The sequence below is a fragment of the Nesoenas mayeri genome (genome assembly GCF_963082525.1).
Source record: "Nesoenas mayeri genome assembly, chromosome: 26".
Lineage (NCBI taxonomy): Eukaryota > Metazoa > Chordata > Aves > Columbiformes > Columbidae > Nesoenas > Nesoenas mayeri.
In genome coordinates, this window is record NC_137552.1 from 2,422,251 (window position 1) to 2,447,078 (window position 24,828).

Sequence of the window (24,828 nt, forward strand, 5' to 3'; positions counted from 1 at the left end):
TGCACACATTTACATGCATCATGCACCTGCACGCCTGGATGTGCACGCATGGACACACGTGGACGCACATGGTTGCACACATGCACACGTGCCTCTGTGCACACACAGACATGCACACAGAAGGCCACACGTTTACACACAGAAGCACGCGTGTGCACATGCAGTCACAAATATGCACACGTGCACACACACACACACGTGTGCATGCACATGGACACACATGCACACACACGTGCACATACATGCAAGCACATGCGCACACATTCACATGCGGTCATGCATGTGCACACGTGCATGCACACACATACATATACACACATGCACACACACGTGCACATACATGCAAGCACATGTGTACACATTCATTCACATTGCGGTCATGCATGTGCACACGTGCATGCTCACACATACATATACACACATGCACACACGCGTGCACATACATGCAAGCACATGCGCACACATTCACATTGCGGTCATGCATGTGCACACGTGCATGCACACACATACATATACACACATGCACACACACCCGTGTACACACATTGACATACATGTACACACGTGGATGCACAGGCACACCTACATATGTGGACATACACACATGCAAGCACATGTGCACACATTACACACATTCATGCACACGCATGCACGTACACCCGTGCACACACACGTCCGCACACATGAACATGCACACACATGCACGTACACCCGTGCACACACATGTCCGCACACATGAATATGCACACACATGCATGTACACCCGTGCACACACATGTCTGCCCACATGAACCTGCACACACATGCATGTACACCCGTGCACACACACGTCTGCACACATGAACGTGCACACGCATGCATGTACACCCGTGCACACACACATCTGCACACATGAATATGCACACGCATGCACGCACATGTGCACACATTCACACTCAGTCACGCATATGCACACGTGCATGCACATACACCCATGGACACACGTGGGAGCACGTGTGTGCACATGCAGTCATACACACACACGCACACACACCCATGTACACACCCACGAGCTCTGTGTGAAAAATCTGCACGTTTTAATGGTAATTTCAGAAGCTCTTTCCCGCCGCCGAACAAATTACAACTTTACACAATCCTGGGGTGCACAGGGACCCCCCAGCACCCCTAGCAGCCCCTTGCTCACATCCTGCAGCCCACATGTCCCCCATGGGGACGTCCCTCCCGCAGCAGAGTGTCCCACGCACCCAGGGAGGCTGCACCCAGCCCTACAAGGGCTCCCCGTCCCGCCAGGGTGAGTTTTGGGGTACCCTGACCACGTGGCCACCCGGAGCGTCCTCCGCTGTGAAGTGGGACCAGATCTGCAGCTCTTGGGGTGCGCTGGAGGTGGAAGGATGAGGAATCAGGTCTGCAGGTAATGGCATTTCCCTGGGGTCGCAGCTTATCCGGGGTGCTGTGGGCATCCAGCTGAAATCACAGCGAGGGAGTAACAGCCAGGGAAATAATAGTGAGGAAACAACAGCCAAGGAAACAACAGCCAAGGAAATAGCCAAGGAAAAAGTACCCACAGAAACATTATCTAAGGAAATAACAGCCAAGGAAATATCAGCAGGGAAACAACATCCAAGGAAATAGCCAAGGAAAAAGAATCCAAAGAAGTAGTATCCAAGGAAATAACAGCCAGGAAATAACTTCAAAGGAAATAATATCCAAGGATGTAACAGCCAAGGAAAACGTATCCAAGGAAATAACAGCAAGGAAATAACAGCAAGGAAACAACAGCCAAGGAAATAGCCAAGGCAATAACAACCATGGAAATAACAGCCAAGGAAGTAACTTCAAGTAAAATAATATTCAAGGAAGTAATGGCCAAGAAAAAAGTATCCAAGGAAATAATATCTGAGGGAATAATACCCAAGGAAAAGCCGTCCAAGGAAATAACATCAGAGGAAATAAAAGCAAGGAAGTAACAGACAAGGAAAAGGTATCCAAGGAAATAAGATCCAAGGAAATAAGATCCAAGGAAAACCTCAGCAGTTCCTACATCAGAACAGAAACTAAACGATAAGTATGGGCATCATCGCCATCCCACTTACTTCAGCTCGAACTTGTTGAATATCTCCTCCTCGTCCGAGATGTCTCCATCGTACAGCTCGGCGATGGATCTGAGCTGCTGGGGATCGAGGGGCAGGTACAGGTCTCGGAGCCACTGGGGTTTGGTTTGGCTCGGATCCGACACGGGCGAGCCCTGGAAAGCGAAGCTTTGAGAGCGAGGAAGAGCCAGGGCTGCGGTTTGAGGGCAGAGCCCCGGCACGTGCTCCCTGCTTTACCTGCTCTCTCTCATCCTCCTTGTTCTTGCCCCATCGCCATGGCAGGAGTTTTTGAAAGAAACTGCGAAAAAGAAAATGGAAAAGAAGGATAAAACATGAAGGTGGTTGTGGGCAGGAAGGTCCCTGCTCACTGTCGCTGGAGGAGTTGGGCAAGGGGCATTTACAGCACTGCAAAATATAGGGATTTAGCGGGTTAAAGGGGGGGAAAATGGCTTCTGTGCATCATCACCCCAGAATTCCTGGTCCAGAAGCAAGGGCAGGAGGCTCTGCCTGCCAGGGGTGACATTTCAGGTGACCCTAAGGAAGATGAGGAGCCTCAAAGGAGGGGAAAGCACTGGCTGAGGTGGCTGGGGATGAGTGCTGGGTGTGAAATGCACCCAGAGAGGCCTGGAGCAAACGCTTCATCACCCCCTCTGGGGACAAACGGGGCAGAGGTGTCACCAGAGAACAGTTTTGCATGGCCAAAACATCCACCACATCAGGAAACAGCCTCAAGTTGCGCCAGGGGAGGTTGAGGTTGGATGTGGGAACAATTTCTTCCCCAAAGGGCTGTGGGGCATTGGAACAGGCTGCCCAGGGCAGTGCTGGAGTCACCATCCCTGGAGGGTTGGACAGACGGACATGAGGTTCTCAGGACATGGGGCAGTGCCAGGGATGGGGGAACCACTGAACTCGATGGTCTTGAGCGTCTTTCCCAACCAAAACAATTTTATGACTCTATGATTCTATCAGCATCACTGGCGTGACAATGTGAGCGTACAATGGTGCTGCTCACTCATGCTTTGGGGTCCCTTTTCTGGGGCTCTTAATAAATCTATGTGTTTTAATCATCAATCGGTGAGTTTGGCAGATGGGCGCGCGTGGCTGGGGATTGGGTGCTGTTCTGAATAAAGACTGTTCACGTCACAGCGCTGGGAGTAATTACCATTTCGGTCGTGATTTACCGGCGCTTTGGGGGTGGGAAGCGGCTGAATATTTTGAGGAGTAAACCTGGTGAAGGAGAGAAAGAGACACTCTTAAAATCAGGATTTTGTCCTCCATACAAAGGAGGCCAAAAGATTTTTCCTCTAACCAAGCCTGTTATATACCCGTGCAAGTCTGTACCAGCACGCGTGTTTTTAGAAAGAGCCTCCTTACTTTTCCCTGCCTCCGGAATGACCTGCACTCCCAGAGCTCTCCTAATCTCAGCAATGTTTCTGTCTGCCTTTCTTATCTGCTTTGCAGGGCACTCCCCTCCCGTTTAACCCCTGACACACGCAGGTTGGCTTTTAAAGGAATAAAAGCTTTGCTTTTTAACAAGAAGGGCCCCAAAGGGAGGATGGACCCCTGCACTGCCCTGACCCACATGGGGCTGGTTTGTACCTTGCAAACAGACTCAGTTTTGGGGAGATGGAAGGGCGCAGGGAAATTCCTGTGTGGCTCGAAGTAATAGGTGCGAGTAGAGCAGAAACAGGTCAGGAGAAGAGCATGGGGGGTGACTAGAGGGTTAGGAATAAACCTTGGGGATGGGCTGGTTGGAGAGGCTGGGATGAGAGGGAACCACAGCCCTGCAAAAAAGCTGTGGAGAGGTCAGGACGGATGTCAGGACAGATGTCAGGACAGATGTCAGGACAAGCCGCCCAGTGAGCTTGAACCCATGCTGAGCTGCATGGATGTCAAGGCAAGCTGCAAGGTTGGAAAGGTATCTCCTGTGATATCCATGGGCATTCACGTCAGCACCTCACGGCTCAAAAACTGTGCTGGGAGGCACTACCTTGCCCCTGTGCGCTCCGTCGTGACTGACAGCTGTCTGTCAAATGAGTTATCACCTTACCTCGACGAGGCACATCAGCAGCAGATTAATCACGATGGTGACAGACACCGCTATTGCTAACAGGAGTCTGTCGCTGGAGGTGTACTGCGCTTTCTGCAGGGAGAAAGGGAGAGAAAATCAGGAGGGGAAAAGGTTGCTCCTTCCACTTCGTGTTGTGCAGAACGACATGTTGCACCTTGAGTCCTGGGGGCAGCTCTGGGCCCCTCACGCCAAGAAAACCCTTGAGGTGCTGGAGCGAGTGGAGAGAAAGGAACGGAGCTGGTGAGGGGCTGGAGCACAAGTGTGATGGAGCGGCTGAGGGACCTGGGGGGTTCAGCTGGAGAACAGGAGCTGAGGGAAGACCTTCTGATCTCTGAACTGCCTGAAAGGAGCTTGGAGCCAGGGGGGTCGGGCTCTGCTCCCCAGGAACAAGCGCCAGGAGCAGAGGAAACGGCCTCAAGTTGCGCCAGGGGAGGTTGAGGTTGGATGTGGGGAACAATTTCTTCCCCAAAGGGCTGTGGGGCATTGGAACAGGCTGCCCAGGGCAGTGCTGGAGTCACCATCCCTGGAGGGCTGGACAGACGGACATGAGGTTCTCAGGACATGGGGCAGTGCCAGGGGTGGGGAACGGTTGGACTCGATGATTTTGAGAGTCTTCCTTAACCAAAATGCTTCTATCCAGCAATGCCCAGCATCTCTCCTACCTTCCCTGAGGTTTTCCTGCCCACGTACTCAGCTCGGCCCATTCCACTGGAGACATTCCCTTCCTGGAGACACTGACCCGCAAGCCCCGAGGCTTCCTGCTTGTCCTGCCTCTCGCTGAGCAGCTTCACAAGCAGCTCCAACTTGTCGAGCAGCTTCGCGCAGGCCGGCTGGAGCTTGGGGACGCTGCAGTCCATCCCCAGCGCCCGCGCCGTGCGGGCGATGAACACCCGCAGGGCTTCGTCGGTGATGAGCCAGCGAAGGTGGTGGTTGACCTTGGCTTCAAAGAGGTCTCCTTGAACCAGCGCGTTGTCTGGGCTGGCGGAGCTCCCTGGGTTGTTCGGGAAACCGGATCCTTTGTTTTGTTGTTTCTGGTGTGTTTCTGTGGTTTGAGGGGCGGCGGGTAAATGCCCCTTTATAGAGGAACCCTCTTCTTCAGCTGCATCCCCTAACCTGCTGCTTGCAGTGTGGGGGTTCTTGTTAACCAACAGGTTATCAAAACCACGCTGGTTTGTGTTTAGTCCCTGCTCTGCTTGACTTTCTATCGGTGTGGGCTCTTCCTCCAGATTCACATTGCGAAATGGCTTGGAGAAAAGCAGATTACTTTGATTCAGATATTTACTGTCCCCCTGCTTGTGCTTCCTGTAAGTCCAAACATCGTCCTGCCTTGGAGATGGTGCTTCCTCAGCATCTTCTGCACCCCCCAACTCACCGGACGCGGGATGTTTCTTGGTCTGTTCCACAGTATCTAAATAATCTCGAATCTTAAAAGGCCTGGGCAAACGAGGGGCTGCTGCTGAGGAGCGTGAAGGGGAGTGTTTTGGAGGTGTGGATGTTTTGCCATGTCTGGAGATGGAGACGTTGTCAGCAGGGTTGAACCTGCCAGCCGCTTCCCAGGGCTTTAACGCTGCCGGGTTCATATTTAAACCACGCCGCTTCCGCAACCGTCCTGTGCTTCTGTCTTCCTCCACCTCATCCGTCAGCACCGCAGGTGCTGGCAGGGCTGAGATGGTGGTTTTTACACTCCCAACGCTTTTAGGCTGGTGCAGCTGCTTCTTGAGCTCGGCCACAAGAGCCTTTGCTAGAATATAGAGTTTCCTTCTATCAGTTTCCCCGGCACAGCCCATGCGCAGCATCAGCTCCTCACTGTTTTTGCCTCCCTGCCTGGATAGGTGCTGAGGGGAACGTGGATTTGGTCTGGAAATGTGATTATTCGGGTTACTGAGATCAGCGTCAGTGCCAGTCGGGCTCAGGATGACCGTAAGCGTTACGGTTTTATGGTCTCCGAGCGAAGCCTCCTTGGGCTTGAGGTTTAATACCATGCTGGCGGTCGGTTTTCTGTATTGTGGCGCTTCCATTATTGCTCCTTGTGCCTCTGCCAGAGGATCCGTGTGAGCTGTAAAACACCAAGAGAGCAGATGAGTGACTCAGCGTCATGAGAAGCTTTCTGCCAAAATACAGCGTTGAGGGTTTACCCCGAGCAGCAGGCGCTCGTCTGAAAGACAAGCGAGTGTGCGAATGAAGCAGTGGATGTGTTACAGACGTGAAAAGTCATGTTAAATCAACCAGATTATCTCGTCGGGGCAGAACAGATAGATGTTTCTTTTCTGGTGTCTCCCAGGGCTCTGTTTGGATTGGTGGGAGACATCCCGAGGGGATGGATTTGCTGTCAGAGCGTTTCCCACAGCTCCATATGAGCCAGCGCTGCATTGCTAAAATCACCACGAGGCTTTGAAGCTTGGCGTGAGCCTGGAAAGCAGAATTACCCAAAGATACAGCGTTTGTCCCTCATCAGTTTTCCCAACCAGCCCTTCTCCCTGTGCTCCGGAAAACCTGGGATATTTCACATTCAATCACCTCTGGGTTGTCTGATAACACAGAACTGTTTGCTGATGGATGCAGCTCCCATCACCCAGGCTTAGGAGAAGTGGAAAATGGGGGAATTTGACCCAAAACGATGCAAATAGAGCAGGGAGCTCCTGCCCCAGCACCCGGAGGGCACACGCTGAGTGTGCAGAGCTCGGATAAGTCAAGAGTCCTACACCAAGGCTGCAAACACTCCTTATCTCTAATCCTACTTTGCAGATAGCTTAACGGCAGAGGCAGGGCGACACGGTCAAGAATATTTACAGATTACAAAGGTATTTTGGCCTTTTTTTCCCTGTTAAAACGATAGGAAATTTGACACATAAATACCTTTAAGTACCTAACCCCAAATGGCTTAGCAGTTTTCCTAAGACTCACAACAAGGTCGGGCTCGCTTGTCCATGTCCAGTTTGAAAAGGAATTACTTGGGGGCCTTGGAAACCTTCCCGTATCTATTTGCAGAAGCCCAGCTCGTCTCTGCTTCCAACAGGATGATATTTGCCCCACGCAAAGATCGAGCAGGACAGTGCATTGCTCATGCTAATGAGAGAATAATGATGCTTGGGGGTTCACCAAACACCCTGTGGAGGAGATGGGGGGTCCTGTTCTCTCTCCTACATGTGGGGAGCGGGGCGGCAGAGACACCAGGTGGTTTTCTGAGGTCACCCAGGCAATTTTTGGAGCCTTTATAACCCACCCCCGCTCCAACACACTGTGCAGAATAGGAGGTTTCTGCAGAGCCTGCTTGGGGGCATCCGTGCTCGGTTCCATGTCTGGGACCCCTCTCATTGCTGAGCTGTCACTAGCCAAGGTCTGGTGGCACTGAAAAGGATCCAGAGCTTGTCAGGGGAAATTCAGGGGGTTTATGAGCTTCCAGTGCTTGGGAACGGTCCCCGGCATTGGTGATTTCCTTGGCTAGATGCGCTGTGTGCATTGGAAGCTTGTGTGTTTGTTTAGCCCAGCAACCTATTTCTTCTCAAGATAGTATTTGACACAGAAGATACGTGTAATCACGGGTGGCTTTTCAACCCTTGTTTTTGCCAAGTCATGCGCTCCAAGGGGAACTGTTTGTGCCTCGGGGAGCACAGACTGAGCCCTCCCAGGTCTCACCTGAGCTGCCTGTGCTGCCCTTTGGGCTCATTTAGAGGTCTCACATGGATCAAGCTCCTCTAGAGATTTTGCCAAAATTTAGTGTCCCTGGGACTGGCCTGGAGTCACCAGGCTGGACTGAGGCCATCGAAGTGGCCAACGCTGCCTGAGAACCCCCACAAAATGGAGTTATAAAATCATTTTGGTTGGAAAAGACCCTCAAGATCAAGGAGTCCAAGCATTCCCCACCCCTGGCGCTGCCCCATGTCCTGAGAACCTCATGTCCGTCTGTCCAGCCCTCCAGGGCTGGTGACTCCAGCACTGCCCTGGGCAGCCTGTTCCAGTGCCCCACAGCCCTTTGGGGAAGAAATTGTTCCCACATCCAACCTCAACCTCCCCTGGCGCAACTTGAGGCCGTTTCCTCTGCTCCTGGCGCTTGTTCCTGGGGAGCAGAGCCCAACCCCCCTGGCTCCAAGCTCCTTTCAGGCAGCTCAGAGATCAGAAGGTCTCCCCTCAGCTCCTGTTCTCCAGCTGAACCCCCCAGGTCCCTCAGCCGCTCCATCACACTTGTGCTCCAGGCCCTCACCAGCTCCGTTCCCTTCTCTCCAGTCGCTCCAGCACCTCAAGACTTTTCCTGGTGTGAGGAGCCCAAAACTGCCCCCAGTGTGCTACAGAATCTCCTATAGCCAGAGGAAACGGGGCAGATTTCATGTCTACATCGACGCCATGGGGACGCCTACCACACTGGGGAGCGCCGGTGCTGCACAGGCTCTCGCACTGGAAGTTGATGGTCCTGCATGGGGTTCCGGTGGTGGGTTTCTCCTGGCAGAGGCAGCAGAACATCTCACTGGGCAGTTTGCTAAAGATAAGTTATTAGAGAGATATAAGATAAGTTATTAGAGAGAAACACAGCATCTAAATCCATATTTCTGAGTCCAACTCGGGTAACACACAGATAACGCATCATGGTTTTGCTTGGATTTCTTCTACAGCTCTGGAAAACTTCCCCTCACCCCCAATCCCAATGGACAAATATATTCTCCTAATTTCTAAGAGAGGTTTCAGGGAGAAGATAAGCTTCTCTATTGGCATCAAAATGTTGATTTTACCTTTGAAAATGGAACTAGTCCCAAAATACAATTTCAAACAGAAACACACTCCACCCTGATTTAAAACTTCCCTTTGAAACACCTGGAACGTGTCATGGAAAAGGTGAAATTCTGTGTTCTCAGCAGGTGAGTTTGGGAGGTTCTCAGAAGTAAATAGCAAACCTTAAGCTTCCTGGGGTTATTTTGGTTTCATGGCAGGTGGATTCATTTCCCAAGCAGACCCCTTGTTTCAGCAATTACAATCTGAGGGGACAGTGTCCTTGTATACTCACAGTGTTTCCAAGCGGATTGTTGTCAGGAGGAGCGTGAGTAACATCTGCTCGGTCACTCGTGTAGCACCCAGGTCTCTGGAAGGATTGGAAAACCACATCAAATTTGTAGGTGATTGTGGTGTTCGCAGAGAGATTCACTTCTGCCTAATCCAACAGAAATGGTTCAAAACCACATCGCTTTTCTGCTTTATTGCTGCTAACCATGGGGTCTGAATCAGGAGGTGATCCTGCAGATCTCATGGGAGATGGATGCGAACAGAGAGGATTCCCTAGCTCAAAACCCTCCTCCCGCTCCCCCATGAGTGCGGCTCCAATCGTTGATGGGAGACAAGAGGATGAATCCATTGGGACCTTGGAAGGAGAGGTTATACCAGTGAAAAGAGAATATACGCTGAGCGGAAAGCAAAGGGGATCTGTGGCTGCAAGCGGGGAGGATCTCTGCAAAAAGATGGGGTAGCCTCTGGTTTTTAAAGTCTATGTCCCAGCTCCTTGGTTGCTTTGCAGCTGGGGACCCACCAGAATTGCTCGTCCTTTGCTGGGTTATTCGTGTCTCCAGCAGAATAAAGCTGGGAGAAGAGGGAGGTTTGCTACTGGATCTCTGCTTTCCGCACAGCGGGGCACTCGAGAGACAAAGATCAATATTAACCTGGTAAAATAAGTGTCAATACTTACAGGTATTTGACTGAAGGCAGCTTGAAGAATGATGTGTCAGCAATAATGGACAGGGGGTTTTGGCTGAGGATCCTGAAAAAAGACAACACCACATCACTGGATGGAAGTGGGTGACATAGGGATGGCCTGTTCACATGTTCTCTTCTATAGACCCGCAAGTTTGGAAAGCCAAGATCAACTGGCCCTATGCAACAGGCACTGGAGAAATGGGAGATGGTTAAAACACTTACTGTGGGATAAAAAAAAAACCAGTGGTTCTTGAATTGTGTAAACACAGCTAAATCAAAGTGAATTCCCACCAGAGCATTGCAAAGTGTTTCTGTGAGCGGGTTTTTCCTCTTGGCCAGGCTTCGCATTTCTACCTTTTGAACATCAGAGAAGCCCAAATCGAGTTGTGCCTGTTGGAGCTGATGCGGAATGTCGCTGAAATCCCCCTTTCCAGGCTCCTCTCTGCTCTATGAATGGTGTAAAGAGGTTTACGGCTGGTAAGGATCCAGCACGCTTTTATAGACGGCAGATGTGGATTGGGCTGAACGATTTTTGCTCAAACCTCCCCAAAAGAATTTCCTTTCAAGTGGAGAACAAACATCGGAAATTTCAGCCCGAAGATAAAAAAACTGGCGTGTTCTACATGCGTGAGGAAGCACTTGGGATGAAGGCTGGAGGCAGGAACAGCTGCTGATGGGGTGAACAAAACCCAGCAGGTCCTGATTATCTCCAGCTAAAAGAGCAAAAGCCCAGAAGTACTTTTTGGGGAAAACACAATATTTCTCGCTTTCCTCCTCAACTCACACCTTCTCTTTGCTTCCCTCTGCTTTGAGGTTATTTTGGCGTCTTATTTTCTGTATTTTCTTACATTTCCACTGTCTATGAACTTTTACGCTATTACTGAATCCAGGCAGCCAAAGCCATGGCCTAGTCCTACGGGAACTGTCGTTCATCATTTATTCTGCCAGCTTATTTGGTGTATAACACGAGAGGTATTGCAATTGTCAGGAGAAGAGGGAGACTGTGGGCTTTTCCTCATGTATATAAACCCTTGGTGGGCCAAACGCCCTGGCTTAACACTTATTATACCTAGAGAGCAGTGCAGGGGAAAGGGACCTGGGGGTGCTGGGGACAGCAGGGTGACCATGAGCCAGCACTGGGCCCTTGTGGCCAGGAAGCCAATGGGACCTGGGCTGGGTTAGAAGGGGGTGGTCAGTAGGTCAGAGAGGTTCTCCTGCCCCTCTGCTCTGCCCTGGTGAGACCACATCTGGAATCTTGTGTCCAGCTGTGGCCCCTCAGTTCCAGCAGGACAGGGAACTGCTGCAGAGAGTCCAGCGCAGCCACCAAGATGCTGCAGGGAGTGGAGCATCTCCCGTGTGAAGAAAGGCTGAGGGAGCTGGGGCTCTGGAGCTGGACAAGAGGACACTGAGGGAGGACTCATTCCTGGGGATCAATATGGAAAGGGGCAGTGTCAGGAGGATGGAGCCAGGCTCTGCTGGTGACAACCAGGGACAGGACAAGGGGCAATGGGTGCAAACTGGAACACAGGAGGTTCCACTTAAATGTGAGAAGAAGCTTCTTCCTGGTGAGGGTGGCAGAGCCTGGCCCAGGCTGCCCAGGGGGTTGTGGAGTCTCCTTCTGTGCAGACATTCCAACCCGCCTGGACACCTTCCTGTGTAACCTCATCTGGGTGTTCCTGCTCCATGGGGGGATTGCACTGGATGAGCTTTCCAGGTCCCTTCCAACCCCTGACATTCTGGGATTATTGCAGGTCCAGATGGAAACCCTGATCCTATCCCTGAATAGAACTGACTACAGATTAAATCATGTTTTCTTAGACCCTAAAAGAACAAAGTTTCCTTTTCGCGGGTGCTTTTGAGACCCTTTAATTTTAAATTCATATATGAAAAATGAAATTTTTGCCTAGAAATCTGCGTCGCATCCCACCTGCATCACCCCGCTCTGACCAATCTGCCCTTAGACCTCGCCGCACTTACAGCTTCTGTAAGAACCGCATCCCATGCCAAGCCTGGAAAGTGCCGTTCCGGATCTGCGTGATGAGATTCCCACCCAGGTTTCTGGGGAAAAAACAAGAAAAATCACAAAAATGAATCATTTCTGTCCTACAGGAAGCTGGAGCGAAGCCGTATTGATTTGTCGGAAATATGCAAATCCAAGGTAAAATAGGGAGGAAACCGCTGTTTTCTCTCTTTTTTTTTAAGCTGTCAAGGAGAGGAAATGAAGTGCACATGTGCTTAATCTATTTCTGCTCTGGGATACAACGAGGCTTGAAGAAACGGCTTCTATTATGGCTGGGTTTGGACAACCGCGCCGTGATCTCTCATCCTGTTGCGGGTCACCCCACCATCTGCATTGATCAGTCTTTTCGCAGGAGAAATTTAGTCATTGTTCTAAAAATAACAGGAACATTTTCTAACGCGAAAAGAGAAAAAGGGGGGGGGGAGGGTTATAAATGCAAACAGACTTCAGTAAAGACACTACAAAGAAACTTTAATAACTCACATAAGCTGCAAAAAAGGAAGTGGCTCAAAAGCACGTTCCTCAATCGCCAGGATTTTGTTGCAGGATAGATCCCTGTTAAAATTAGAACACGAAATGTTAATGACGTTTGCACTGTCATGTTTACGCTCATTTGCTTTGACACCGGCAGCATATATGTTACACGGCTCTGATTTCACGCCGTGTTTATATCTGCTGTTAGCTTGCCATGATGTGTAACCTGTGATAACCCTCCTGACCGAGCTGGCTTTCATCTCCGTGATTTTTCTGATCGCACCAGAATTATATTAGGGCTTGATTTTCCCTTTGATAGGTGAAGTCAGCCAGAAAAACCTGAGCAGCGCCTCTTGTTTGAGAGCTTAGGGATGGGTTGGTAAGCACACGTGTGATGATAAAGGTATTATTCTCCTAATCCCTCCCTCCTGGACTATGTTTGGTGAAAATATTATGTTAAAGGGACTCTATTAAAGATGTAAAATCAAGATCGTGGAAGCCTGGAAGGGGCACAAGGGAGGTGGAACCTAAATGGCACTTTCCCACATAGTTCTGTAGACACTCAGTTGCTACAGGGTTGACCTGGCTGAGGTTTAGAAATCAAAATGTTCGTTGAATGAGCCGCCCGGGCTTGTTCTGCAGCAAAGAGTGAGAGAAATATGTCTGGGGAGTGATTCATCCCCTCCTCAGACGGGTTCCCAAGATCATTGGGGTAAATGGGAAGTGCTTGTTCCTCCCTATGGAAAATAAGAGAGTCCAACCAATTAGCTGAATCCTGGGCAATTATTAGGTGTCTAAAATTAGAGGAGATGGATGCACAAGGTTCCTACTGTGGGCAGTGGGCTCCAGCGCTGCCGCTACGTTGTTTTCCACCATTCCCCAGCTTAAAGTAGCCTTAGGGCTGGCTTATCACAGAAAGGCCAAGACCACGCTGGACTTGGCTCTTTTCAAGCCAGCTCAAGTACTAGAAAATACAAACCCTCCCTTTTTGCAGGAAAAATGCAAGTTCAATAAATAACGCTACAAATGCAGATGGTGGCGGAGCTGAAACACTTGCAATGACGTACAAATACATTTTGTGATGCACCTCGCTGTCCTCATTTCGGCTGCGCTAATAACAGAGGAATGGGACCCAAAACGTGACGCTCATGAGCCAGTTCTAAGCCAGGGCCGTCAGCTTTTTCACACAAGTGGTAATTTCACCTTTGACTTGAGGTTTGTGTTGAGAAATGACTGTACCTGCATCTCCTCGGGGGCTCAGGTAGATCTAAAGCTCTGAGCCTCCACAGCAGGATTTATTTCTACTCCTTAGTCTTTAAGATAAGAAAAGAAACCATGACAGTGGCCAAGGAGAGGACAGAGAACACAGCAAGGTTTTGCTGCTGTTGTTTCACACTTCCTTTGCCTGCACCGCACAGGAAACCCCAAAATATGTGAAAAACAAGGAGAAAAACACCCTCATGCTCTTCTGCTCCCTTCCAGTGTTGTGAAATCACAGCAAGAACTTGGGCCCTGTGACATTGCGCGGACAAAGATGCACGTTTGTTTCTCCCGCAGGAAGAGGGAGGACTCAGCTGGGTACAGCTCTGAGCAACCTCATTGATTTTTAAGTTAAAAACATAGAAATAACTGTGCTAGCTTTAAGGTTCACCCCGCTCAGAGCTGGAGGTTGAAGCAGAGACCTCCCAACCTCAGCATGGCCAGGACTTCAAGAGTGATCAGTAATCTGGGGCTCTGCCTGCACTGCAACAATCGCCTTGTTCTAGGCGGTTCTCACTCCAAAAATATCAGTCCTCAGCTAAACAGAACCAATCTCCCAGGGTGTGGGAGGTCACTGGTAGCTTGGGGTTGACTAAAAGTCATCTACTATCTGTGCGAAAGGGCAGCAGCCTCCTCCTTGCAGTTTGGTTTGGGGAAATGAAAGCCATGCCGTGCCTGTACGGGAATCATTCCTCCAGGGGCTAATGCTGTAGCAAGACACTCTGCTCGGGCTGGAGCCTGAAAATGAGGAGGAATAAAGCAAATTTACAAGAAAGGGGAGGGTGAGCAGCAGGAGTCCAAAAATAGTGGGCAGGGGATGGTACCTACAGGTGCTTCAGCAGGAGCAGACCCTCCAGCGAACGCCGCTTCACCACCCGCAGATCGTTGTCCTGGAGGACTCTGCAGTGAGACAAACAGACATTTACTCGTACACCATGGGAAAAAGGGATTTTCAGGGGAAAATATCCCGCAGTAGCTTTACTAAAACATCTATTGGAGTAGAGAACATCACTACTTGGAACAGGCTGCCCAGGGCAGTGCTGGAGTCACCATCCCTGGAGGGGTTTAAAAGGTGTTTAGATGAGGTTCTTAGGGACATGGGTTAGTGCTGGAGTTGGGTTATGGATGGACTTGATGATCCTGAGGGTCTCTTCCAACTTGAAATAATTCTATGACACTTGTTGCAGGAGCGGGCACTTGCTCCTGGGCTGCTGAAGTTAATTGTAGCCTGATAATTGACTAAATAGGCACAGGGATGGTCTCGTGGGGTGGAAGGGACACAGCTGGGGGCATTTTTCCACCCCAGGAAGCCCCAAGAATTCATGTCCGTCGTTGCTGAGCAGCTCAGCTGTGAATTCAGGTGGAAATGGTTTGTGTGAGTTCCCATGCTCTTCATACCCCTGGCTCAGAAACCACAAGAAAAGGGTTGCAAACAAACACCGAACTCCTCAGATTTAAAACGCTGAAGGATACTTACAAGTACTCAGCCCACGGGTATTCCCTCCACGCTTGTTTTTCGATGGAAGAAATGGAGTTGCCAGTGAAATCTCTGCAAAGAAATGAATGGCACGGTCACCCCTCAGAACAACCCATTTCCCTGCAGATTTGGCTGCCGAGGTGGAAATACAACAAGATACAACAGTGTGGCCGGCCTGGCTTCACTACTCAGGTGTCCTGGGAGGGGTTTAAAGGGATAAAAAGCCAAGGGGGGAAGATGGAGGGGTCTGGTGGGGGAGAACATGGCAGCACTCACAGCACCAGGAGGGCCCGGTGGCGGGTGGCCGGGGGCACGCGGGCCAGGGCGGCATGGCTGCAATCCAGCAGGCGCTGGTGGCAGCGACAGGGGAGCGGGCAGGGCCCCCCGGGCTGCCCCGAGCTGGGGACGGTCACCAGCAGCAGCAGCAGGAGCGGGCGGCCCGGCCGGGGCGGCCCCATGGCGGAGCAGGGCTGGGGGTCGCTGGGCAACAGGGGAACCGCAGGCCCGGGCACAGGCCTCAGCACAGCGGGGAGAGAGACCTGGGGCTTTGGTGACCTCCTAGAGAGCAGCATAAGGGAAAGGAACATGGGGACAGCAGGGTGACCTGAGCCAGCACTGGGCCCTTGTGGCCAGGAAGCCAATGGGACCTGGGGTGGGTTAGAAGGGGGTGGTCAGTAGGTCAGAGAGGTTCTCCTGCCCCTCTGCTCTGCCCTGGGGAGACCACACCTGCAATCTTGTGTCCAGCTGTGGCCCCTCAGTTCCAGCAGGACAGGGAACTGCTGCAGAGAGTCCAGCGCAGCCACCAAGATGCTGCAGGGAGTGGAGCATCTCCCGTGTGAGGAAAGGCTGAGGGAGCTGGGGCTCTGGAGCTGGACAAGAGGACACTGAGGGGGGACTCATTCCTGGGGATCAATATGGAAAGGGGCAGTGTCAGGAGGATGGAGCCAGGCTCTGCTGGTGACAACCAGGGACAGGACAAGGGGCAATGGGTGCAAACTGGAACACAGGAGGTTCCACATAAATGTGAGAAGCAACTTGTTCCTGGTGAGGGTGTCAGAGCCTGGCCCAGGCTGCCCAGGGGGATTGTGGAGTCTCCTTCTGTGCAGACATTCCAACCCGCCTGGACACCTTCCTGTGTAACCTCATCTGGGTGTTCCTGCTCCATGGGGGGATTGCACTGGATGAGCTTTCCAGGGCCCTTCAACCCCTGACACTCTGGGATTCTGTGAACAACCCGGGCGCTCTGGCTTTGCAATCCTGGTATCCTCACAGCTGCAGGGAGTGGAGCATCTCCCGTGTGAGGAAAGGCTGAGGGAGCTGGGGCTCTGGAGACTGTGGCAGAGGACTCACTGCAGCCCACGATGGACGCTCTCTCCCTTCAGCATCCCCCTTGTGAAACAAACACAGCATCTTGCTTCCCACTTCCTTTTCTCTAAATTCAGTGTCCAGCCACCGGACCTTGTTTCACTTTCACCTTCCCAGTTAAAAATCTCACTCAGCATCAGGCATCTCCTGCTGGAGCAAATCACCCCCTTTTGTCTCTTCTTTCTTAAACCAAACAGCCCACATTCCTCTCATTTCACAAGGTATCTCAAATCATTCCTGTGGCTCTTCCTTGAGCTCTCCTATTTTTCAATCACCTTTTTGTCCAAAAGTCAAAAAATCTGAGCAGGGCTTCATTATCAAATAAGCATTTGCCCCCCACCCATATCACCATGATTTGGGGAGCCTGATGCCCTTTCCCATTGCTTGTGCTGCCTCTGAGATTCATTCATCACACAAGAGTTACAAAATTTTACTTAATTTAATTTAAAAACTTGTTAAAAAGAACATTTGCTTTACATCGTGGCATCCCAACGACTTGTTGCTGATGTTGAACACATGCAGCTCATGTGGCGCAACACATTCTTACAAGACTTAAGCTTATTTCTTTAAAATAAGTCTCACTTTGAGAAATGATCTTTTTCTGTGTCAGCGCCACAGCTACTCCTGCTGGTAAAACAACTCATCGGCCGGCTCCGGTTTTCTCCTCCACATCACAGCGAACCTGAACTGTAGGTTCTTGCAGGGACGGCTCGTTCCTTTGATTCTTCTATAAGTTTTATATGCATCTGTTATGCTGTCTAAATAATAATGGTGCAGCCAAGCTGGCTTCCATATATAGCTGACCTGGATAAGTTGACAGGAAAACACCTCCTCTCCAAAACCAGCATACATTTTTGGGCTTAATTTTAGTAACACCGGGTTTACTGCCCATTTCTTTTGTTGCTACGTATTTGGAGAAAAAGAAAACATTGGATATGACGCACATGTCATTTCACAGCGACGGGTTTTCATTGCTAATCAAGCACCGCGGAACTTTTGGGAATGACGTGAAGACGGAGCTGAACTAATTAGGCGGCATCTCCAGGCTAGGGAGCTCGTCATCAAAACTGAGATCAGACAAAACCTCTTCTTCTTCAAAGTCAAACTGTTCCAAGGACAATTCATTGACCTGTGAAGAGAAATCAGGAGTAAACTTCTTTCTCTACATAATATTTTAGCTTCTTGCCTCTGCACCTGGAAACAAGATATTTTTATCGCATACAAGAGACCTGGAATTTACCAACTCGGGAGCTTTTCCATTTTGGAAAGAGTGACTGACATCACAAGGCAATGAAGCAGAAGGATGCCCAGCAGCTCTCCTCCCAGCACAAAATTCCTGTCTGTTCCTCCTCCTGTCAGCCTTGTGGACAGAGAGCGTGGAATTACCTCCCACACAGCATCACAAGGGAAGCGGGACGGGACGGGAGGGGAAGGATGAGTCTCGTGGTGAAACTGAGGTTTGAGAAGCTGCAGGCTTTCTGTTTGACTCTGCTGCTCACTTCTCTTGTGGTCATTGCATGTCGGGTCAGGTTTAACAGAATCACAGAATCCCAGAGTGTCAGGGGTTGGAAGGGACCTGGAAAGCTCATCCAGTGCAATCCCCCCATGGAGCAGGAACACCCAGATGAGGTTACACAGGAAGGTGTCCAGGCGGGTTGGAATGTCTGCACAGAAGGAGACTCCACAACCCCCCTGGGCAGCCTGGGCCAGGCTCTGCCACCCTCACCACGAACAAGTTGCTTCTCACATTTATGTGGAACCTCCTGTGTTCCAGTTTGCACCCATTGCCCCTTGTCCTGTCCCTGGTTGTCACCGAGAAGGGCCTTGGCTCCATCCTCCTGACACTGCCCCTTTAGATATCTGTGAACATGAATGAGTCCCCCCTCAGTGTCCTCTTGTCCAGCTCCAGAGCCCCAGCTCCCTCAGCCTTTCCTCACACGGGAGATGCTCCACTCCCTGCAGCATCTTGGTGGCTGCGCTGGACTCTCTGCAGCAGTTCCCTGTCCTGCTGGAACTGAGGGGCCACAGCTGGACACAAGATTGCAGGTGTGGTCTCCCCAGGGCAGAGCAGAGGGGCAGGAGAACCTCTCTGACCTACTGACCACCCCCTTCTAACCCACCCCAGGTCCCATTGGCTTCCTGGCCACAAGGGCCCAGTGCTGGCTCATGGTCACCCTGCTGTCCCCAGGACCCCCAGGTCCCTTTCCCCTACGCTGCTCTCTAATAGGTCAGATAGAAGGGGCTGTATAGAGGAAAACACCCAGAACAAACCAGCAGGAATTCCAAGTTCTCAGCTGCTAAAAAAAAAAATAAATCTGATGGCCATTAGTTACTTCACACACCAAAATACTCCCATTTTACTGCTGCTCTTTGGTAAGAATGGAAGATCTGCCCGCGGACACCAGGTGACTCAGTATCATTGCACGGAATAACGTGTCATGAGGTTCCTTACAGAGTTCCTCCAGGAGCTGGATGGTGCGCAGCCCTGATGCATCATGCACTCAGAATACCACCAGATGGGTGATCAACCCTGTAAGCAGCAGCGCTTTCAAACTGAGATGAAAACCCTCGGCTCAGCACCTCCCGCATGCAAAAGCTGGGATGCAAAACTCATTTCACTGAACACAATGAAAGTTTTGCTATTGTACCTGGGTATTGTTGTTCAGTGCACAATTACCTGCAGGGATTTCACCAAAGCTTGCACTTCACCAAAGCTTTTAACAACCATTCCCTCTGGGTAAGGTTAAATTTGTGAGGTGCATTTCTAGATGGGAAGTTTGATTTATTTAAGAACTTATTTAAAAAAGCATTTTCTTTAACCTGCTCTGACTTTACCAGGATTTCACTCTCATAGGTTTTATAAAGAAGAGCCCTGGCCACTGTCACACTTGTCAACCTGCACCATAACAGTCCTGTACCCAAACTGCCCACTTTCCTGTGCTAAAATACACATACATTTCTGCACAAAGATGCCCAAAAAAGTAGTTTTAACACCTTAGCGTGCCGTACAATTCCCAAACATAATACAGCGTGTTTCAAAGAGATGAACCAAACACGTTACAATTATACAGAAGTTTACAAACTGTTTAATGAGTTATCAAGTCTTAGTAACCTTTTTATAAATGTTCCCTCCACCTGCTGTACGGACTGTAAGAGTTTAATTTACAGGTGGCTTGATATAGTGATTTCAAATTGGGTCCATCTTTGTGAAACACCCTGTACTTCCTGGGATTTCACTCGGGGTAATTAATTGCTGCAGAAAAGGAGGGTGTCAGATGCTGTAACAGTTAGAAGCTAGATTTCCAACCTCTAGATGTGACATTAGATCCTGTGCCAAAGCTAAATATGCACTGGTTTTACCTGCACAAGCCCCTTCAGTTCCTCTTCTGTTAAGGAGTCTGTGAGCTCCTCTTGTGTGGAATTATACTCCACAGCCACTTTCCCATTCTCTGAAACAGAACAACCAACCAGAAACATGGTTAATTACCACTGTGTGTACTGACAATAAACCAATCCTAAGCTCCAGATGGGATAAAAGGAGATAACAGCCCCAAGGATGCAACGCTGGACGCAACAGTGAGGGCACCTGGTCCTTGGAACCAGGACAGGAACGTGCAAAGTGCTGCTATTCAGTCCACGTTCCCCCTGGAATCAGAATGTCCCCAGATCCCTGTTTGGCTGCACACGGAGGGTTAGAAAGTTCTCCATGCCAGCATTTGCACTCTTGGAATTTGGAGTTTCAATGACTTATTTATCATAAAAAAAAATATCTGATCTGCTGTTGGATTTTCCTTTCACTCACATAGCTCATGGGCTGGAGCCACTCTGTTAATCATTACAGACACAAGTTTAATTTTGCTCTATGCCCCCCCAAGCCTTAATTAATCCCAGGAAAGGTTCAATTATCATGAAAGTTATATTGTTACCCCAACATTTAATACAAAAATAGGCCTTACCTAAGACTACGAGGAGTATCTTCTGAAAGGCGTTAGACAAAGCTCTCCCAGCTGCAATTTTCTGAACTCTTCTTGTGACTGTGAGAAACTCCAGAGGATCTGAGCAGAGCAAGCGGCATGTTATTGAGATGACACTTCGCATATAGAATCATGGAATGGTTTGGAATGGAAGGTACATTAAAGCTCCCCCAGTGCCAGCCCTGCCATGAGCAGAGACATCTTCACCAGCTCAGGGTGCTCAGAGCCCCGTCCAGCCTGGCCTGGGATGTCTCCAGGGATGGTTCAGCCACCACCTCTCTGGCCAACCTGGGCCAGGCTCTCACAACAGAATCCCAGGATGTCAGGGGTTGGAGGGGCCCTGGAAAGCTCATCCAGTGCAATCCCCCCATGGAGCAGGAACACCCAGATGAGGTTACACAGGAAGGTGTCCAGGCGGGTTGGAATGTCTGCACAGAAGGAGACTCCACAACCCCCTGGGCAGCCTGGGCCAGGCTCTGACACCCTCACCCCAACAAGTTGCTTCTCATCTTTGAGTGGAACCTCCTGTGTTCCAGTTTGCACCCACTGCCCCTTGTCCTGTCCCTGGTTGTCACCAGAAGAGCCTGGCTCCATCCTCCTGACACTGCCCCTTTCCATATTGATCCCCACGAATGAGTCACCCCTCAGTCTCCCCTTTTCCAAGCTCAAAAGCCCCAGCTCCCTCAGCCTCAGGGGCAACACTTCCTTCCTCATGTCCAGCCTGAATCTCCCTCCTTTAGTTTCAAACCATCACCCCTTGTCCTATTACAACAGGCCCTGCTAAAAAGTCTGTCCCCATCTTTCTTCTCAGCCCCTTTTAAGTCCAGAAAGGCTGCAATAAGGTCTCCTGGAGCTTCTCTTCTCAGCTGAACACCCCAACTCTCTCAGCCTGTCCCCCAGCAGAGCTGTTCCAGCCTCCGGTCATTCCTGTGGCTCCTCTGGCCCCTCTCCAGCAGGTCCATGTGTGTCCTGTGCTGAGGACCCAGAGCTGCAGGTGGGATCTCATCGCACCAGCTGCATCGTGCTCAGGAACGGAACCAACTGCAGCCTGATGAATCCGATCAGAGCGCTGCTCGTGTTTTGGAGTCGCTGGCAGCACCTCACAGGGGCTTTGTGTGCCAACCCAGGGCAGCACACGATCCGCAGCCGTGCCAGGGCAGCGCTGAGCCCGCGGGCACCGCAGACACAGCGTGAAAATCACACGGCGTGTTCACACCCTAAACACCTGCTGTTGGGAATAAACAATGCTGCAAGTGATAGGGAGAGAACAGAGGGTAGGAAAGCGATACTGGTGTGAAGCAGGGATGGAAGAGGCATGCTCAGGATCCCTCGCTGCATTGCACAGCAGCTCATAAGGCCTCACAGGGATCCTTGCCCCAAGCTAAATCCTTTATCAGACACACAAACGGTGCAAACACAAGATTCGCCAGTGTCAAGAGACCTCCAGCTGCATCCAAAACGTACCTTCACCGTTTTCTACATGGGCCTCGCCGATAGCAACTCCCCTGGTGCGTATGCCATGGTTGGGCAGCGTCACCTCCACGGCACACAGGTATTTCACCGATCGCTTCTGCAATGTCTCTCCCAGCTCCTCATTCTCACCATCAAAGCCAGATACATTCTGCAGCTGTTGGGAAGACCACAGATGATTAATTCTGATTAAATAGGAAGGGAATGTCATGACCACTTAGCTGCACTGGATTGCACAGACCTTTTCCACACAGCTGTGACTCCAAGGCAGTAGCACATGGTGGAGGCAGAGCAGCGATTTTGACTGTTTTGACCCTATTTTAAAAATACCTCATAGTCCCCGTCCTCTGGGAATCTCGGTCATCTCAGACACTTCCAGCACACAATTACTGTCAAGCCCTAGCGCTGCTTTAATCGAATCCAAGCCGGTGCCCTCACCCATAGCAAATCTCTCCGCACCCTTTCAAAATACCCCAATTTGTGGTCCAAAACACAGCTCCTGTAGCCGCCAATTATTTGCTGATTTGAGGACAGTTCTTATCCGACCAACCGCTCTAATTAAGAAGAGGATGAGGACGACGGATGAATACAAAGTGTCCCTCACCGTGATGATGCGGCTGGACCAACCGTTAAAGCCAAGGTAGTGGTTGGCCAACTCCTGGCACTTGTTGCTGTTGAGAGCAAGGACTTGTTGCTGAAACCCCTTCTGCTTGGTGCAAACACAAACCTGTCCAGGGGAGAACTGTGGTTAGCCAGGCTTCTGAGATACATCAAGTACTTTTTATCCAGGATCAGGCCATGAAAATTACTCCAGAGGAGCGATGCTGCCATTTCCCTGCTTAAACACCACCTGGGAGCCAGCGGTGTGTGGGATGTCCCCATGGTAGCAACAGCCGGCCACACATTAGTGAACTTTTTGCATGGGAAGCATCAAGAATTATTTAATGTGATGCCCTAGGGCTGTTTGCTCACCTTCAGGGGCGATTTCTGGAACAGCCTTTGCCCGTTGCAGGCGCGTTGGGCTCTGCTGGCGTCTCTGGCCGAATAAAACTTGACGATGGCGTAATAGCCGGGCCCAGCCACGGCCACGTTCCTGCGCGCCCGCACCGAGTACAGCGGCCCGAATTCGGAAAACGCCGAAAATAGGGAATGCTGAGAATAAAACACAAGAAAAACAAGGTTATTTTCAAACATCTGTGGGTTTTCCAGCAGTGGAGAAAGAGCGACGGAGAGAGGACTGCTCGCAGGAACTAATCGCCTGGAAAACGAGGGAAGGCTTTAGTACAGTTTAATGGAAATAAGCCCTGGATGAAGCCGTGAGGATGAAGAAGAGCCTCTCGCTTGCAAAATAAGCTCAGCCTGGCCCTGAGGACGTCTCATCTCCATTATCATCCTCCTTCTCATCACGAGTAGAGCAAAGACGTGGGATTTTCTGTCCCCCCATTATCCTCACCCTAAACTGCATCTCGCTTTCTGCCGTCAGTGAAACATTAACACAACACTTTGCTGAAAAATAGGGGTTTTTTTCCTTTATTTTTTTTTCTCTTCTTGGCCCTGGTCTCTTTGTAGTTTTGTTGTGTGGACGATAAAACCGGCTGTGGCACAAGGGCTGAAATCACCCCCAAACCCCTCAGGGCTGCGCTGCACCCAGCGCGTCTTGGAAACAAACTAAAAAATCATTAAAATAATCAACAAAAATAAGGGAGGGGGTTAAAAACGTGTTATTAGCACCCAGGTGAAGCCATCAGTACAGATATGGAGACTGGGGACTCAGCTCCAGAGCGGGATCATAGAGATCCAGCTCCCGGCTCCCCAGCCCGGGGGATCCCGGTCCCCGCTCCCCGGCCCCGGGCGGGGGTCCCCGGCCCCGCTCCCCAGGCCCAGCCCGAGGCTTCGCCTCACCTCCAGGCCCGGCTCCGGCTCCAGCCCCCAGACCAGCAGAGTGCGGTCCCTCCCCGCGGGCACACGGAACTCCAGCAGCTCCGCCATGCCGGGAGAACCGCCCGCCGGCCCGCCCCGGCCCGCCTACCGGCCCGCCCCGGGGGACAGGGCCCGGGCCGCAGCGTGGGGTGTGAGGGGAAAAGGTCCCCAAATCCACCCTCCAACCCCAAACCCACTCTCAAGTCCCCCAGCCACATCCCCCAGCCACAAATCTCAAACCTAAACGTGCCCCTCAGCCCCAAATCTACGACCCCCAGTCGCAAATATGACCCAAATGTAGCCCCTCCGGCCCTAAATCTGCCCCAAATCCACCCCTTCCAGCCCTAAATCTGCCCCAAATCCGCCCCTTCCAGCCCTAAATCTGCCCCAAATCCAGCCCCTCCAGCCCTAAATCTGCCCCAAATCCAGCCCCTCCAGCCCTAAATCTGCCCCAAATCCAGTCCTTCCAGCCCTAAATCCACCCCAAATCCACCCCCATATCTGTGACCCCTAGTTCAGTCCCAAATCCGTCCAAAATCCACAACTCTCAGCCCCAAATGTGCCCCAAATATACCCCTTCCAGCCCCAAATCCAGCCCTAAATGTGCCCCAAATCCAGCCCCTCCAGCCCTAAATCCGCCCCAAATCCAGCCCTTCCAGCCCCATATCTGTGACCCCTAGTTCAGTCCCAAATCTGTCCAAAATCCACAACTCTCAGCCCCAAATGTGCCCCAAATATACCCCTTCCAGCTCCAAATCCAGCCCTAAATCTGCCCCAAATCCAGCCCCTCCAGCCCTAAATCCGCCCCAAATCCAGCCCTTCCAGCCCCAAATCCACCCCAAATCCACCCCTTCCAGCCCCATATCTGTGACCCCTAGTTCAGTCCCAAATCTGTCCAAAATCCACAACTCTCAGCCCCAAATCTGCCCCAAATATACCCCTTCCAGCCCCAAATCCAGCCCTAAATCCACCCCAAATCCAGCCCCTCCAGCCCTAAATCCACCCCAAATCCACCCCTTCCAGCCCCATAT

At 51.0% G+C, this 24,828-nt stretch overlaps 1 protein-coding gene across 1 annotated transcript; it reads right to left on the reverse strand.

Annotated features, from left to right (window-relative positions):
- Window positions 1–17,457: 17,457 nt before the first annotated feature.
- RDM1 (RAD52 motif containing 1) lies at window positions 17,458–23,866 on the reverse strand (the record flags this gene model as incomplete). The annotated part of the gene is made up of 7 exons (XM_080359909.1): window positions 17,458–17,562; window positions 19,794–19,882; window positions 20,390–20,488; window positions 21,872–22,034; window positions 22,482–22,604; window positions 22,850–23,029; window positions 23,780–23,866. The coding sequence occupies 7 exons, from the start codon at window positions 23,864–23,866 to the stop codon at window positions 17,458–17,460; spliced, it is 846 nt and encodes a 281-aa protein (XP_080216035.1).
- Between the last annotated feature and the right edge of the window lie 962 nt (window positions 23,867–24,828).